General features: G+C 37.7%; 1 protein-coding gene across 7 annotated transcripts in view; it reads right to left on the bottom strand.

Annotated features, from left to right (window-relative positions):
• Positions 1 to 5888: 5888 nt before the first annotated feature.
• Positions 5889 to 17706, bottom strand: part of ZMYM5 (zinc finger MYM-type containing 5) — a 32877-nt gene continuing 21059 nt past the window's right edge. For 4 of the 7 annotated variants that reach the window (XM_053901138.1, XM_053901134.1, XM_053901137.1 and 1 more), the window contains exons 5-8: positions 15497 to 15782; positions 14793 to 14949; positions 13643 to 13855; positions 5889 to 7322 (exon numbers count right to left, since the gene is read on the bottom strand). In XM_053901138.1, the coding sequence (XP_053757113.1) occupies positions 6570 to 7322; positions 13643 to 13855; positions 14793 to 14949; positions 15497 to 15782 (1409 nt within the window). In that variant the 3' untranslated portion in view covers positions 5889 to 6569. Of the gene's footprint in view, positions 7323 to 13642; positions 13856 to 14792; positions 14950 to 15496; positions 15783 to 17706 lie in introns of those variants that run through there. The other 3 variants (XM_053901148.1, XM_053901151.1, XM_053901152.1) reach the window with 3 other exon arrangements.

The following is a 17706-nucleotide window of genomic DNA, read 5'->3' as shown; positions in this document are numbered from 1 at the left end:
GGGACAGAGAGAGCAAGGGGGACAGAGGTTCCAACGTGGGCTCCACTGTAACAGCAGCAAGTCCGACTTGGGGCTCAAATCCACAAATCATGAGATCACCACCCAAGTGAAAGTCGGACGCTCAACCAACTGAGCACCCAAGTGCCCCAATATTTATTATTTTTTAATTTTTTCAAAGTTTTTATCTATTTATTTTGAGAGAGCAGGGGAGTGGCAGAGAGAGAAGGAGAGAGAGAATCCCGAGCAGTGGGAGTGCAGAGCCTGACATGGGGCTCAAGCCCACTAACTACACGATCATGAGCTATGCTGAAACCAAGAGTCAGATGCTTAACCGACTGAGCGTCCCCTAACAAACATTTAAAAAATAGTTGATATCTATCCTTCTCAAACTATTCCAAAAAACTGAAGAGGAAGGAATGCCTCCAAATTCATTCTACAAGTCTAGCCTTACCCTAATACCAAAAGAAGATAAAGACACTACAAAAAAGAAAATTACAGGCCAATATACCTGATGAATACAAATGCAAAAATCCTCAACTAAATATCGGCAAACCAAATTCAACAATACATGAAAAGAAACCATTCAGCATATCAAGTGGAATTTATTCAAGGGATGAAAGGATGTTTCAGTATCAGAAAATCAATCAATATGGGGTGCCTGGCTGGCACACTTATAAGAGCATGTGACTCTTGATCTTGGGGTTGTGGATTTAAGCCCCATGTTGGATGTAGAGGTTCCTTAAAAAATAAAATCTTTAGGGACACCTGGATGGCTCAGTTGGTTATGCGTCTGTCTCTTGATTTGGGCTTAGGTCATGATCTCACAGTTTGTGAGTTCGAGCCTTGCACTGGGCTCTTTGCTGACAGTGCAGAGCCTGCTTAGGAATCTCGCTCTCCCTCTCTCTCTGCTCTCACCTCCTAGTGCTTGCTCTCTCTCTTTCTCAAAATAAATAAACTTAAAAACAAATTTTTAAAAGGCAATCCCAGCATCAAAAATTATAAAATACATAGGAGTAAACTTAATGAGACAAAAGATTTGTACATTGAAAACTACAAAACACTGTTGCTTTGAAACAACTACACTGAAAAAAAAAAAAAAAAAAAAAGAAACAACTACACTGGTTGGTTTGGTTACAAGACAAATTAGGAAAAAATATGTCCCACTTCATATTCAGAAGGTAAAATGAAATAGGGATGTATTGTGTTGTTATATACATATAATTAAAAATCCATTTCCAAATTAAATTTAAGGCCTATAGAGAATGGAAGGTGATGAAACACAGTATATAAATCAGGTACGTGTGAAACATGGCTATGGCATCTGTAGAACACAAAAATTCAGCAGTGGCAGGTAGGATTTTGTTGTCACCAGCAGCAGCAAAAACAGAAGCACACATATGCTGAATTCAGTTGGAAGGAATCCATTTCCCAGGCGCAGTGTTTCTCAAAGTGTGATCTGGCAACAGCCTGCACCAACCAGAATCCCCTAAAATACGGTAAAAGTGAAGGTTCCAGAGCCACATGTCAGACATTTGCAGTTTAAATAAGCTCCCAAGGTCTTAGGTTCTCTAAAATTTAAGAACACTTCTCCAAATCTCTGAAAACAATTGTTTTTTCTGAGAAAGCCATGGGAAATACTTGTCTGTACCAGCAAACTAAGGATGGTAACTTATTTAATGTTCTGAGATTATATCGTCTAAAAACATTATATTTTTCACTTTAATATTTTAGGCTTTGATGAAAAAATATCAAAGATATAAACTCACTTATTGTTTAGTAAAGAAAAGGTGTTTTCTTGGAATGCAACAGTTCTTCCTACCAAAAAAACAAAAACAAAAACAAAAACCAAAAACCAAAAAAAAAGACCCGGATATAACAAATGTATCCCTTGTCCTAGTATTCCTTTCCTAAATCAACTCAATTTCACTAAAGGCCTGGTTTTTTGTTTTGTTTTGTTTTCTGACAAACAAAATGTAGAATGAAGGTGGGAATAATGAACACCTGTACAAACTGTTGCTTCCTAACTTCTGTGTTTTCCATGTCTTGGCTCTCTGAATATGCACTAAGTTAGGGTCTCACAGGTCCTCCCACTCTGCACTAAGTCAGCTGATCACCCCTTCTAAGGCACCTTGGCCATTCTTTGCATCAGATGACATAGTATTTGTCTTTAAACTTTTCATATACCTCCCTAGGCTAATTCCTTTTACAGTAATGACTGCTTTTTTTAAAGTTTATTATTTTTTATTTTATGAATTAAAAAATATTTTTTAACATTTATTCATTTTTGAGAGACAGAGACAGAGCAGAGGGTGAGGGTGAGGGGCAGAGAGAGAGAGGGAGACACAGAATCTGAAGCAGGCTCCAGGCTCTTCAGCACAGAGCCCAATGCGGGGCTAGAACCCACGAACCATGAGATCGTGACCTGAAGTTGGACACTCAACCGAGTCACCCAGGTACACCATACCTTCTTATGTTTTAAATGTCCATGGGATCTCAAGGATTCTTTTTTTTTTTTTTTTTTTAAGTAATCTCCAGACCCAACATGGGGCTCAAACTCATGACCCCAAGATCAAGGATTCCACACTCCACTGAGCCAGCTAGTTGTCTTTCCACTGATTCTTGATATTGGTTATTTTTACTTTTTAAAAATTATTTATTTTGAAAAAGAAAGAGTGTTTGCACACACATGAGCAGAGGATGGGCAGAGAGAGACAGAGAGGGAATCCCAGGAATGCTCCATGTTGTCAGCTCAGAGCTCGTCTCGATCTCACAAAACATGAGATCATGACCTCAGCCAAAACCAAGTCGGATGCCTAATCAAGTGAACCACCCAGGTGCCCCTATTAATTTGGTTTTTATTAATTTGTAGGCACATGAATTATTAAAGTCTTTTTTTTAAGTAAGCTTAAAATGTGGGGCTTGAACTCATGACCCTGAGATCAAGAGTCACATGCTCTAGCAACTGAGCCAGTGAGGTGTCCCATGAAAGTCTTTTAGTATCTACATGTGTGAGATGAGTCTGATTTCCCAGGTTTTAGGTCTCCCTTGCTTTATTTATCTGTAGAAGCAAACCGGATTATCTGCTCTTCATTCTAGATGCGACTTCCAGAACGCTCTAGATTTAAAATCACTGTTGCTTTAAAAAAAAAAAAATCATTTACAAGCTTTTGAAAACCTTTTATTGTCCTCAATATTACACCACTATTTTCCTAACCTAATTTTCTAAACACAAAGACTTGGGTACTTGGCTTAGATTCTTCTTTCAGCCATAGTTATATTCTCAAATTCTTAATCTCATCCTAGCACGGGCATACTTTATAATTCAAAATTATAGAACACTATTCCATTTCTACAATTTTGTACTTCATGTTGTTTTTGTCTACAACTTTTCCCTATTATCTGCCACTCATGATTGCAGCTACCAATACATGATGTGCCAAGGAGTTGCAGTTTTAAAATAAAAGCAATGGGGAACTTCAAAGCTTTGAAACAGAAGAGTGACATGACCTGAAATTATAAAGCATTACTCTTTATTGACGTCTTTACTTCAATGACTTATCCACTTTTCCATCCTATGTAGCAAATTTTACCTTGTATATATAAAATAGCTATTAGCGGCTCTTACTGGCTTTCAGCACTGAGATGGGGCAGGGGTGGGTCTAGGAATCACAGGAAGAAAATGGCAAAATGTAAGAATCTTAAAGACAAAATCTGAAAAAATTTACAAAAATATTTTCACTTGCCTTCTGTGAAATGAGAAAACCAATAGATTGCCATTTCTTTTCTTTTTTTTTTAAGTTTACTTATTTTGAGAGAGACAGAGACAGCACAAGTAGGAAAGGGCAGATAGAGAGGGGGAGGAGGAAATCCTAAGCAAACTCATGAACTGGGAGTTCATAACCTGAGCTGAAACCAAGAGTCAGACGCTTCACCAACTGAGCCACCCAAGTGCCCCTGCCACTTCTTATGGACTGTTATTCTGACTTGTCTTTACTAATTTTTGATATTAAATTAGTGGCAGGAGATAATATTTCCTAATGCCTGTTCTCAATGAAATTAAAAAGATGAAAACAAATGCTGGGTATAGTCCAGATCACTGCTGACAAATTCTTCTGTAGGGAAAGTAGGAGATGGTAACAAGACTTGAACTGTTTTCTTCCTTCCTTTTATAGTGAGAACATACTCATCTTATAAAAAAACAAAACAAAACAAAACAAAACAAAACAAAACTTGGGGCACATGGATGGCTCAGTTGGTTAAGCATCTGGCTTCGGCTCAGGTCATGATCTCATGGTTCTTAAGATCACGCCCTGTGTCCAGCTCTGCACTGATGGTGCGGAACCTGTTTGGGATTCTCTCTCTCCCCCTGTCTCTCCCTCCCCACCCCCTCTCTCTCAAAATAAATAAATAAACTTAAAAAAACAAAAACTTGATAAGGCAGAAAAAAATCATTCCCCTGCCTGGAGATGTTTGTTTTTATTATGTTCTGAATTTAGTTTTAGTTGAATTTAGTTGAATTTAGTTGATTTTTTCCCTCAACATTTTATGAATATTATGAAAAATTTTACACAGCAAAAAGTTGAATGAGAAATTTACAGTAAATATGGAAAAACCCAGCCTCTAATTTTTTTTTTTTTTTTTTTAAGATTTTGAAAGAGAGAGAGAGAGAGAGCTGAAGGGGCAGAGAGGGAGGGAGCAGGAATCCCAAGCAGACTCCACACCATCAGTGTGAGTCCCATACAGGGCTCAAACTCACGAACCATGAGATCATGACCTGAACCGAAATCAAGAGTTGGACGCTTAACTGACTGAGCCATGCAGGCACCCAAGCATCTACGTCTTTTGAATTTTTTTAATGTTTATTATTATTTTTTTGAGAGAGAGAGAACACATATGCACACATGTGAGCAGAGGAAGGGCAGGGAGAGAGGGAGAAAGAGAATCCCAAGCAGGTTCTGTGCTATTGGCACAGCCTGATGCAGGGCTCCAACTCATGATCACAAAATTATGACTTGAGCCAAAATCAAGAGTCAGACACTCACCAATTAAGCCATCCAGGCTCCCCTGAATTTTTCACATTTAATTCATTACTACATCAAGAGCTTATGGTGCCTCATAGTATGGTGAAAAAATAAATAAGAATAAATAAACAAACAAACAAATAAATAAATAAAATAAGAATTTAAAGGACAGGATTTAATTTTGTTTTCTCAATGGATAAATTTGATGTTTTTGCAAATTATCCTAAGTAGCCACTGGTTGATTTAATTAGTTTGCTCAGATACCACTGATACCAAGCGTCTATCGAATATAACCATATAATGTCATTCAATTAGCGGTAAGTTTTAGTGAAATAATGGGCACATTAAACATTTGGAAAGGAACTTCAAATCCTGTGTTATATTCTCTAGAGTATTCTCTTAGGCCTTTAAGAGTAAATTGGATTTTTGGTAACGTCCCAAAGCCTCATTCAGATCCAACTCTGAAAGACTGAAATGGTCGAGCTGTCAAAAAACAAAATGGTTATAATACATTAATGATAATGATTTTTGTGGGTCCTCTAATAATAGTTTTAAGCACTGGCATCAGTGACAGTCTCCAAGTACTCCTAGTGTCACCCACCAAAAAGAATACACCTAGTTCTGCTCTAGTCATTGTTCATTTGTCATTCTGTTTCAAAGCTTTGAGACAAAGCCCAGTATATGTAAGAATTTAATATATGATAAAGTCGGTATCCGAAATCAGATATAAAGGGAGAATTACTAAATATATAGTAATGGGAGCACTGATCATTTGAAAAAGTGGACAGCCTTAATTTTCATTAGTGTGTTTCTCAAATTTCAAGCATGTAGTCTGAAGAAAAAAAAAATTGCCACAAAACCTAAAGGTTAACTTAATATATTTTTAATATTTCTTATATTTGTACTAACATAAAAATAGGTATACACTCTTTATTCTTATACTTCTCACACAAGAATAAAATCTAAAATATTTATAAATTAAATTAAAGTAAATAAAATGCAAAGTAATCACCTTAATATGAAGTAACAAATAATGCCATTTTGCCCAAATAATAAAACAATGTTTTGCCCAAAAGAAAGAAATCGCAGGTATTTGGTTTAATAGCAAAAAGCTGCAGTTTCGAATTCCATTCTACTCTCAAACTGTTTCTAAATGTTTTTACTTTAATAATAATGAGAATGTTCACATAGTATCTTGTTCAAACTACTACTGATAAATCTAAGCCTTTCTCTCCTTTTTTTCAAAGTAATCAGAACAGAAAATTAACCAAACCTGTCAAATGTTAGCCCTCAAATGCCAATTTTAAAAAGTGTGAATTGATAGAATGAAAAAGTAACAATTGCCTTTATTGAAACCCGCATTACTATTGAATCCAATTAGCTTTAGAATTTGAAACAGAAACATTCTTTACTATTTGCTATTATACTTATTGCTAATGAACTGTTGAAAGTTATAGGAGCTTCACAACAACAAATGGTACTGTTAGGGTTACAGATCTTTTCTGAATAAATGTATGACCTTGTTATGTCAAAACCACATCAGGTATATTATGTGTACAACAAGAGCACACCATCATTTTTCTCATTCTTATGTAATCCATGTACTGCAGCTTCCACAGTTTTATTTTTTCTCAAATCAGATTTTAATTTTGAATACTTAACACTATTATTAATGTGCATTTCACTTTCCTCGTGTTTGCTAAGAATATGTGATAAATGCTGCCAATCTTTGCATCCATTCTCATTCTTCAATTGATTTTTTCCTTCCCCAAAGAGTTTGCAATACAAACAAAACACAGAATCTTTTGAAGTTGAATAAAGTAACCAGGATCTAGCGGTTTTGTCACCATTTGGAAGAATTCGTGTATAATAAGTTTCTGAAAACTTCCTCCCTGTATTGTCTTTTGGAAAGTTAAAATTTCTTACTTGAGGTGGATCGTTTTCAACAAGAATGTCCCGTTGTTTAATATTTAAAACACGGGGCCATGTACCTGGGTCTGCAGAAAGTACAACCGATATAATGGAGTCTTCTGATTTTTTCTCTTCCAGTTGCTCTTGAAATTTATCAGCTATGGTTATAGAAGGTAAATTCACATCCTGTTTGATCAGTGATGTATCATCTGTCCTACATTCTGCCAAGACCTGTAGCTCTGAAGTCTTTTCCTTTTTTTCTGGTATTCCCTCTTTTTTTTCTAAAAGAGTATTCAATGATCCATATAATTTCCTTTCATTTTCTTCTCTAATAGCATTCCTTTTTCTGTTTTCTGATGCTGATAAATTTTTTGATTTTGTTTCCATCATCTGGGAGAAACAGATTACAATTTTATGTTAGAATTGTTAAGATTAATGCATATGCCAATGCTCAATAAGCACATGAAAAGTTGCTCATTTGTCATCAAAGAAATATAAATCAAAACCACCACATCCCACTTCACATCCACTAGGGTGACTATAATAAAAGATATGTGATATAATGGCAAGTGTTGGCAAAGATGTGGAAAAATTGAAACCTTCCTAAGGTGATAGTGCAAATGTAAAATGGTACAGGTACCTTGGAAAACAGCCTGGCAATTTTTGAAAAGTTGAAGAGTTACCATATGACCCACCAACGCCAGAGTGAAAATGCAGGTCTACACTATTTGTACAAAGTGTTCACAGCAATGTTATTATTCATAACAGACAAAACGTAGAAATAATTCAAATGTCCATTACTGATGGATAAACAAATGTGGGAAAGGGTGTCTGGGTGGCTCAAGAGTTAAGCATCCGACTTTGGCTCAGGTCATGATCTTGAGGTTTGAGTTTGAGCCCTGTGTTGGGCTATGTACTGACAGCTAAGAGCCTGGAGCCTGCTTCGGATTCTGTGTCTCCCCGCTTCTGTCCCTCCCATGCTCATGCTCATGCTCATGCTCTGTCTCTCAATAATAAACGTTAAAAAAAAATTTTTTTTATATGTGGGTATTATCCATACAATTAAACAGTATTTGGCAATAAAAACAAGTGAAGTTATATGCTACAACCTGGATGAAACTTGGACACAGTACGATACGTGAAAGCCAGCCACAAAGTATCATATTGTATGATTCCATTTAATAAAGACATAGAACTGATTTTAGAGTCCATAAAATAAAATTTTAAAAAATCAAAATAACAAAGATGTATATAATGTGAATGCATCCTATTGGCTATACTATTTTTCTACAAAGCACAATTGAACACTGAGTTCAAGTTTAAAAAACTTATAAGAATTTTGTTTTGATTTAATCCTGAAAGCAATATTGGCGGCACTGAAGTAAAAAAAGCAGGAGCAACATAACCAAGTTTGTACTTAGACTGCTCTGATGGTATTATCATTTCTAACTGTAAGGAAGATGAAATGGTACAGAGACAGCCAGGAAACTGTGGTAGTCATTCTGGAAAAGATGATGGTGGCTTCGTGTAGGATTATAGGAATAGAGATAGGATAGGGTTGAGAGATATTTAGGAAGTAGAATCTGGATTATTGGTAACTGAGTGACTCTGGAGGTTAAGGAAGGAGGAGTAAAGAATAGCCCTAAGTTTCTGCCTAGGCACTGACTGAATGGTGAGATAAGGATATGGGAAAGAGAATGAAAGCAGGTTTGGAGTTTCAGCTTTAGACATGGAATATGAGGTATTTGTGGAACATTAAAATGGAGATTACAGATGGATAGAATAGTCTGAAATTGAAAGAAATATCTACACACAAAACAACCTTCAAAAAAAAAAAGAGGAAAAAATATCATCTACAGATATATTTTAGAAATCATCGAAATATATTAATTAAAACTATGGGATCAAAGGGGCACCTGAGTGGCTAAGTTGGTTAAGTGTCTCACACTTGGTAAGATCAAGCCCCACTTCTCTCAAAAAAAACATAAAAACAAGAAAGATCTTACATTTCCCATAAAAATGATTTGGTACCAGTTGATGGAGGATCTTGACTTCACCTCGTTCCATGGACACAACAAGAGAACAACTACATCTACACAACGAACTCTGAAAATGACCTAAAGACCGCAGCTAATCACAGAGATAAGTCCACACTGACGAGATGTGCTTGGGAACCAAATAAATACCTGGTGTAACTAACCACAAACAAGAGGGACAACACAAGCATGGAGAAAAGAGAGGCTCAGACCCCACACTGTGCACTCTTGACACCGAGGATCTGAGTCACTATAACGTGTGGCCTTGAAAACCAGCAGGGCTTAACTCCAAAACCTTTAGAAATCAATGGAGCTTAGCTGAACCACTGTAAGACTAGGCTCCTTTACTTGCACCCCATTTTCTCTCCCTCCTGTCAGCTGGGAAAGGCTCCTCCCAGAGGAGGGGGCTGTGGTGGTCCTTGTGACAGGGCTTGCCAACCCCCTCTCCACTCACTGCACCCTCTTGGGGTGACTGGGTGAGGGTGTGCTTCCATGTCCTGACCCCCTGTATTCCTGCCATGTTGTGTCTGGCTCATCCCTGCCTGAATAAAGTAATGCCTCTGCCTTAAAAAAAAAAAGAAAGAAAAAAGAAAGAAAAATTCAGTAGGGCTTAAGCCTTGGGAGCTTCAAAAACCAGTGGGTTTAATGCTGGGATAGCAAGAAGATGATAGGAAATGAAGTCCACCCCCTTAAAGGAGTCTATATACTAAAAAACTTGACCTGAGACACACCAGAGAAGCAGCGGTTTGAAAAGCATCTGAGGAATACATGAAGATTTACTGACTCCTCTTGGAAAGTGTGCCAGAATAATCTGCAGATTACTCTCGGAAAAGTGCTGATGGGTAGCATTCCCCACCGCCCCCAGCCTAGATAACTGGTTGCTTGCAAAAGTTAACGCTAACACTCTCCCTCTAACTTGCTAGCACCGTCTGCCCTGCCCCAGCCAGGACTGGCACCACTCTAAAGTGATTCCTGCCCTAGGGAAGCGGGAGAAATAACACGCCTACAGTTTCTGCAACTGGGATCCTTACCTGGCTGCACAGGGAGCAAGCCCTGCCCTGCAGTTGTGACAGAAAGGCTAACTGCAAATTGCTAGGCTGAATGCCACCCCACCCACAAATGAGCCCATAACAACTATGACAGGCTTCTCAATGGCATCAGAAGCAAACCCTCCCCATTGGGCCCATAGGAAACAAAGTAGGTCATTACAGATGGTTGGGCCAAAGGCAATCGCAGCTCTGTCACAACAGGAGGGCACACACAGCCCACACAAGGGACACCTGGAGCACCTGGTTCTGGTGGCCAGAAAAGACTGTGCTACAGGGCACCACAGGACCTCTTCTATATAAGGCCACTACTTTCAAGACGAGATGTAGCTGACCTTCGTAATACATAGAAACAAACACAGAAAATTAGACAAAATAAGGAGATAGAAGAACATGGCCCAAGTGAAAGAACAGGACAAAATCACAATTAAAAAGCTAAATAAAATGTAGATAACCAATACGCCTGATGAAGAATTCATGAATGGTCATAAAGATACTCACTAGACTTGAGATAAGAGTGGATGAACTCAGTAAGCACTTCAACAAAGAGAGAATATAAAAAAGAATGGACTCAGAGCTGAAGAATTTAGTAATTGCAATAGAGGGAATCAATAGGAGATGAGAGGAAGTAGAGCAGATCAGTGATCTGGAAGACAAAGTAATGGAAATCATTCAAGCTAAACAGCAAAAAGAGAAAGGAATAATAAAAAATGAAAAAAAAATTTAAGGGAATTCTGCAACATTATTAAGGGTAATGACATTTGCAATATAGGGATGCCAGAAAGGGGAGTGGGTGAGCGAAAACTTATTTCAAGAAATAATAGCTGAAAACATCCCTAATCTGGGGGAAGGAAGCACCGAGAGCCCTCAGGTCTAGGAAGCACCAAGAGCCCCTTACAAGATGAATTCAAAAAGGGCCAGATATTGGGGCGCCTGGGTGGCTTGGTCGGTTAAGCGTCTGACTTCGGCTCAGGTCATGATCTCACGGTCCGTGAGTTCGAGCCCCGCGTCGGGCTCTGTGCTGACAGCTCAGAGCCTGCAGCCTGTTTCAGATTCTGTGTCTCCCTCTCTCTCTGCCCCTCCCCTGTTCATGCTCTGTCTCTCTCTGTCTCAAAAATAAATAAGCGTTAAAAAAAAAAAAAAATTCAAAAAGGGCCACACCAAGACACATCATAATCGAAATGGCAAAAAGTAATGATAAATACGGAACTTTTAAAACAACAAAACAGTTACATACAAGGGAAACCCCATAATGCTACCAGCTGATTTTTCAGCAGAAACATTGCAGACCAAAAGAGTGACAAGATATATTCAAAGTGCTGATGGGGCGCCTGGGTGGCGCAGTCGGTTAAGCGTCCGACTTCAGCCAGGTCACGATCTCGCGGTCTGTGAGTTCGAGCCCCGCGTCGGGCTCTGGGCTGATGGCTCGGAGCCTGGAGCCTGTTTCCGATTCTGTGTCTCCCTCTCTCTCTGCCCCTCTCCCGTTCATGCTCTGTCTCTCTCTGTCCCAAAAATAAATAAATAAAAAAAAAAAAAAAAAAAAAAAAAAAAAGATATATTCAAAGTGCTGAAAGAAGAAATCTATAACCAAGAAGACTTTATGCAGCAAGACTATCATTCAGAATACAAGAAACAGTTCCAGACAAACAAAAGTTAGAGTTCATCACCACTAAACCAGCCTTGTAAGAAATGTTAAAGGGAATTCTTTAACTGGAAAAAAAAGGCCATAAATGGAAGAAAATTATGAAAAGAAAAATTTCACATGTAAAAGCAAACATACAGTAAAGGCAGTAGGATTAATCACTATGAAGCCAGTATGGAGATTAAAACACAAAAGTAGGAAATCTATTAGATCTACAAAAATTTATCTAGGAATACACAAAATAAAAGGATATAAAATATGACACAGACATAAAACGTGAAGAAGGTAGTAAAAATGTAGTGCATTCGGAATGTGTTTGAAATAAAGCAACCATCAACTTAACAGACTGCTATACACATAAGATGTCATATATGAACCCAATGGCAACCACAACTCAAAACCATCCATACACAATAAAAAAGAAAGGAATCCAAGCATAACATGAAAGAAATCCATCAAACCACAAGGAAAGAGAGCAAGAGAGGATGTAACAATTGTAAATATCTATGCACCAAACATAGGAGCACCTAAATATTTAAAGCAAATGTTAACAGACATAAAGGAGAAATTGCCAGTAACACAGTAATAGAGGGGACATTAACACCCCACTTGCATCAATGGATATATCATCCAGACTGCAAATCAACATGAAACTGTGGCTTTGAATGACACATTAGACCAGATGGATCAAACAGGTATATATAGAACATTTTATCCCAAACCAGCAGAATACACATTCAAGTGCACATGGAACATTCTCCAGGACAGATCATATGTTAGGCCACAAAATAAGTCTCAGTAAATTTAAGAAGAATCAAATCGTATGAAGCATCTTTCCTGACAACAACAGTATGAAACTACAAGTCAATTATAAGAAAAAAATGGGAAAAAACAGAAACACATGAAGGCTAAACAACATGCTACTAATCAATGGATCAATGAAGAAATCAGAGGAAATTAAAAAAAATACATGGAGACAAAATGCCAGTAGTCCAATATCTTTGAGATACAGCAAAAACAGTTCTAAGAGGGAAGTTTACAGCAATACAGGTCTATTTCAAGAAACAAGCCAAATCTAAAACAATTTAACCATATACATAAAAGAGCTAGAGAAAGAACAGTGAACTGAAAGCTAATAAAATAATAAAGATGAGAGTACAAATAAATTTAAATAAGGATTGGAAAAACAATAGGAAAAAAAAAAAACAAAACAATGGGTGGCTCAGTCAGTTGAGCATCTGACTCTTGATTTTGGCTCAGATCATGATGCCAGGGTCATGGAATAAAGCCCTGTGCTGGGCTCCACTCTGGGCATGGAGCCTGCTTGAGATTCATTCTTTCCCTCTCTCTCTCTCTCTCACCCCCCTGGCCCCTCTACCCCCTTGTACGTGCTCTCTCCAAAAAAACAAAACAAACAAACAAAAAAAGAATAATGAAACCAGGAGCTGGTTCTGTGAAAGATAAACAGAATTGATAAAGCATTAGCTACTCATTAAAAAAAAAATACTCAAAATCAGAAATGGGAAGAAATAATGACACTATAGTAATACAAAAGATTATAAGGAGATACAATAATAAAAAATTAAATGCTGACAAACGGACAACATAAAAGATACAGGTAAATTCCAGAAACATATATAATCTTCCAAAACTGAATCAGGAAGAAATAGAAAATTTGAACAGACTGATAATAACCAGTACTGAAATTGAATCAACAATCAAAAAACTCTCAGACTCACTTCACAGGTGAATTCCACCAAGCATTTATGTTAATACCTATTCTTTTCAAGCTATTCTAAACCACAGAAGAGGAAGGAAGACTAGCTTGGAACAATCAATTGATTTCAATACTCATTTGAGATGCGACAGCTCAGTGACTGACAAAAACGGAACTAAATGAGATTCTAAGATAAATCTGGTTAATGTAAGCTAACAGGGAAAAGCTATTGTATACTTAATCATTTAAAATGCATTGAAAATAATTACCTGTTTATATTCATTAACACAACTTTGGCAGCAAAATCTTGTCTGCTGACCTTCAATCATCAGGACATGGTTTCCAGCACTTTTACTAGGCAAGTACTCTCCACACTGTTCACAGCAATTCATTATTAGACCATTGGCTAACCTGTACTTATTAAAGCACTGGTTACTGCACAGTTTATGTACTACATTATTAACGCTGACTTCATGACGAATCTAAAAGAAAAGCCAGAATTTATTAAATAAATGAGCCAGATTAGCACAGTAAGCAAGGAGATAACTAGTTTCTTCAAAAGAAACAATCTCTAATAATTTCTCAGTGGAAGAAATATTCAGGGAAAAGAGTAAAAATTACATTTTGTTATTCTTTCATTTTTATCTTTGATCTTACACTAAAGTAAGATTCATGGAACAAAAAGCTATAAGGTCAGTAATAACTTCCCCAGAGACACCTAAAAACTAGAGGAAACAAACTGTTTAGAAGATTTTGATACGACCTAATTAAAAGAAATGGATTGGTAATTTTTGTTATTATAAACTTCACTGCCCTAGAAAATTCATGGAAGGTGCTAAAAGAATCAGTATTACTATATTCAGGATGGTGTCTGTATATGCATAAATAAGATGGTTCTCGCTTTGCTCAGCTTGGCGGTAACTGAGATAAAATCATGCCCTCAATTTGCATGGCTCCAGGAACACCAAATTCAGTTGCCAAGGCGTTTGTTACGTAAAGACTGCCTGTATGCATGTTTCTTCTTTAGGCAACTGGAAAGATGGCAATACCACTTAAGAAACGTGAAGTTTTCAACACACTTACACTCCACTCGGTCTACATATTCTTGTACCAGGATTGGTTGCTTCCTTCATGTCCTGAAACTACACTTTATTATTTAGAGTGGCTAGTAAGAACAAAATGCACCATTACTTTGTTTAGGAGTATATCCACTTCCATGGAAATAGCTGTGTACTTTCCATAGCATGCAAATGGGATATTTGTTCACAAAACAGTTCTAACATATCCTCATCCTTTCCTTTAACTTCATTGTGTAGATCCAGGACGTGCGTATTATGTACATGGCAGAACATATAATAACACTTAAAATTATCCTTGTTAACCTACATAGTAGCTTAAACATGATATAAAAATCCAGACCTCTGTTAGTTTACTACAGATTATACATCTTGATTTATTAACTCTTTTTCTAAGATTCTGGTTGTCTTCACAGGGAGGCAAAGATGTACGACAAAATTCTTGGGAGGATTCTTTTGACTCAACTTGAACAGTAGTAGCTTTTTTTGTAGGTGCATCTCTGAAACACAAGGGACAGATGAAACTTAAGAATATTACATTTTAATAAAAGTCAAATATATGAACAAGAAATGACATTTTTCATTTTCTCATGATTTAATCCTAGGAATCAACTGTAATTTTTGGATCTAGCAAAACCCACCTTTGGTTTCACTGTCAAGAGTTCCTAAATAGTACAGCAAGAGATGATTTAGAGGTAAAAACATTTTGTAGCACAAGAACCTTCTCACAGGTTATTATGATTTTTGAAGGACTCAAAAAAGGTGGTAGCAACTTGGTAGAACGAAGGTAAAAGATGGGAAGGAGCAAGGCAAAGTCAGTGGCAGAGAGAGGGTCAATTTTTACATTTTCCTTTCCTGCCAAGAGTAAGGACAGCACAGATGAACTCACAGCTCTGACACACTCTAGGATAACTCAAGCTCAATAAACTTGAAGATATCTCTGCAACAACTGTATCCATGAATCTATACAGCTCTCAATTACATTCAACACACATCTATACTGCCAGTATTCAATTATATGGAGCCAGGTTGAAAAGTACAGCTTACTTTTTACATATTACATTGCGTTTCTTTGGAGTGCGCTTATGAGAGAAGGAAGAAAGGCAGGTGGTAGAACAAAAGAGGTGAGCTGATCCTTTTCGTTGATAAGCTGTCTGTCCCTTCTGTAAAGGTTTTTTGCAGTGTGCACAAGTGATTTTAGCTGGTTTAGTAAGTTGCTGTTGGACTGAAGACTGGAAAATCTGCTTAGGAAGGGAGGCCACTGGTGATAAAGAATCCACCCCTGGCTGTTTCTGATTACGGGGAAATGATGCTGACTGGGAGATCCAAGAATCTTAAAAATAAAACATACAAGAAAAAGTCATGGAACAATTCAAAATTCACATCAGAAAAATATTTTAAAATTTTCATTTTGCAAGTTTAACAGAATAGTGAGGCAGCCCTATAAGCAAATGGTCAGAGCCAGGCAACCCTGTGGCACAATCCCAGGGGAACTATCCACTTTGAATTCTTTTTTCATTTCATTTTATTTATTTAATTTACATTCAAGTTAGTTAGCATATAGTGCAATAATGACTTCAGGAGTAGATACCAGTGATTCATCACCTATGTATAACACCCAGTGCTCATATCAACAAGTGCCTTCCTTAATGCCCCTTACCCATTTAGCCTGTCCCCCGTCCCGGAGGCAACCCCTCCAGCAGCCCTCAGTTTGTTCTCTGTAGTTAAAAGTCTCTTATGTTTTGTTCCCTTCCTTGTTTTTATATTATTTTTGCTTCCCTTACCTTATGTTAAGCTGTTTTGTATCTTAAATTCTTCATATGAGTGAAGTAATATGAGATTTGTCTTTCCCTAATTTCGCTTAGGATAATACCCTCTATTCCATCCACATAGTTGCAAATGGCAAGATTTCATTCTTTTTGATTGCTGGGTAATACTCCATTGTATATATACCACACCTTCTTTATCCATTCATCCATCGATGGACATTTGGGCTCTTTCCATACTGTGGCTATTGTCGATAGCGCCGCTATAAACATTGGGGTGCATGTGCCCCTTTGAAACAGCACACCTGTATCCCTTGGATAAATACCTAGTAGTATAATTGCTGGGTCATAGGGTAGTTCTGTTTTTAATTTTTTGAGGAACCTCCATACTGTTTTCCAGACAGGCTGCACCAGTTTGCATTCCCATCAGCAGTGCAAAAGAGGTCCTCTTTCTTTTTTTTTTTTTTTTTTTTTAATTTTTTTTTTTTCAACGTTTATTTATTTTTGGGACAGAGAGAGACAGGGCATGAACGGGGGAGGGGCAGAGAGAGAGGGAGACACAGAATCGGAAACAGGCTCCAGGCTCCGAGCCATCAGCCCAGAGCCTGACGCGGGGCTCGAACTCACGGACCGCGAGATCGTGACCTGGCTGAAGTCGGACGCTTAACCGACTGCGCCACCCAGGCGCCCCAAGAGGTCCTCTTTCTATGCATCCTCACCAACATCTGCTGTTGTCTGAGTTGTTACTGTTAGCCATTCTGACAGGTATGAGATGGTATCTCATTGTGGTATTAATTTGTATTTCCCTGATGATGAGTGATGTTCAGCATCTTTTCAAGTGTCTGTTAGCCATCTGAATGTCTTCTTTGGAGACGTGTCTATTCATGTTTTTGTCCATTTCTTCGTTGGATTATTTGCTTTTTGGGTGTTGAGTTTGGTAAGTTCTTTATAAATTTTGGATACTAACCCTTTATCTGATATGTCATTTGCAAATATCTTCTCCCATTCTGTTGGCTGCCTTTTAGTTTTGCTAATTGTTTCATTCGCTGTGCAGAAGCTTTTTATTTTGATTAGGTCCCAATAGTTCATGTTTGCTTTTGTTTCCCTTGCCTCCGGAGACGTGTTGAGCAAGAAGTTACTGCAGCCAAGGTCAAAGAGGTTTTTGCCTGCTTTCTCCTCTAGGATTTTGATGGTTTCCTGTCTTATGTTTAGGTCTTTCATCCATTTTGAATATGTTTGTATATGGTGTAAGAAAGTGGTCTGGGCTCATTTTTCTGCATGTCGCTGTCCAGTTTTCTGAGCACCACTGGCTGAAGACACTGTCTTTAGTGGACATTCTTTCCTGCTTTGTCAAAGATTAGTTGCCCATACGTTTGTGGATCCATTTCTGGGTTCTCTATTCTGTTTCATTGATCTGAGTATCTGTTTTTGTGCCATTTGTTTATTTTAGAGAGAGAGTAAGCAGGGGAGGGCCAGAGAGGGGGACACAGA

This window comes from Panthera pardus, unplaced genomic scaffold, assembly GCF_024362965.1.
Source record: "Panthera pardus isolate Hobbes unplaced genomic scaffold, ASM2436296v1 HiC_scaffold_1, whole genome shotgun sequence".
Taxonomy (NCBI): domain Eukaryota; kingdom Metazoa; phylum Chordata; class Mammalia; order Carnivora; family Felidae; genus Panthera; species Panthera pardus.
This window is presented reverse-complemented; position numbering and strand designations above follow the sequence as displayed.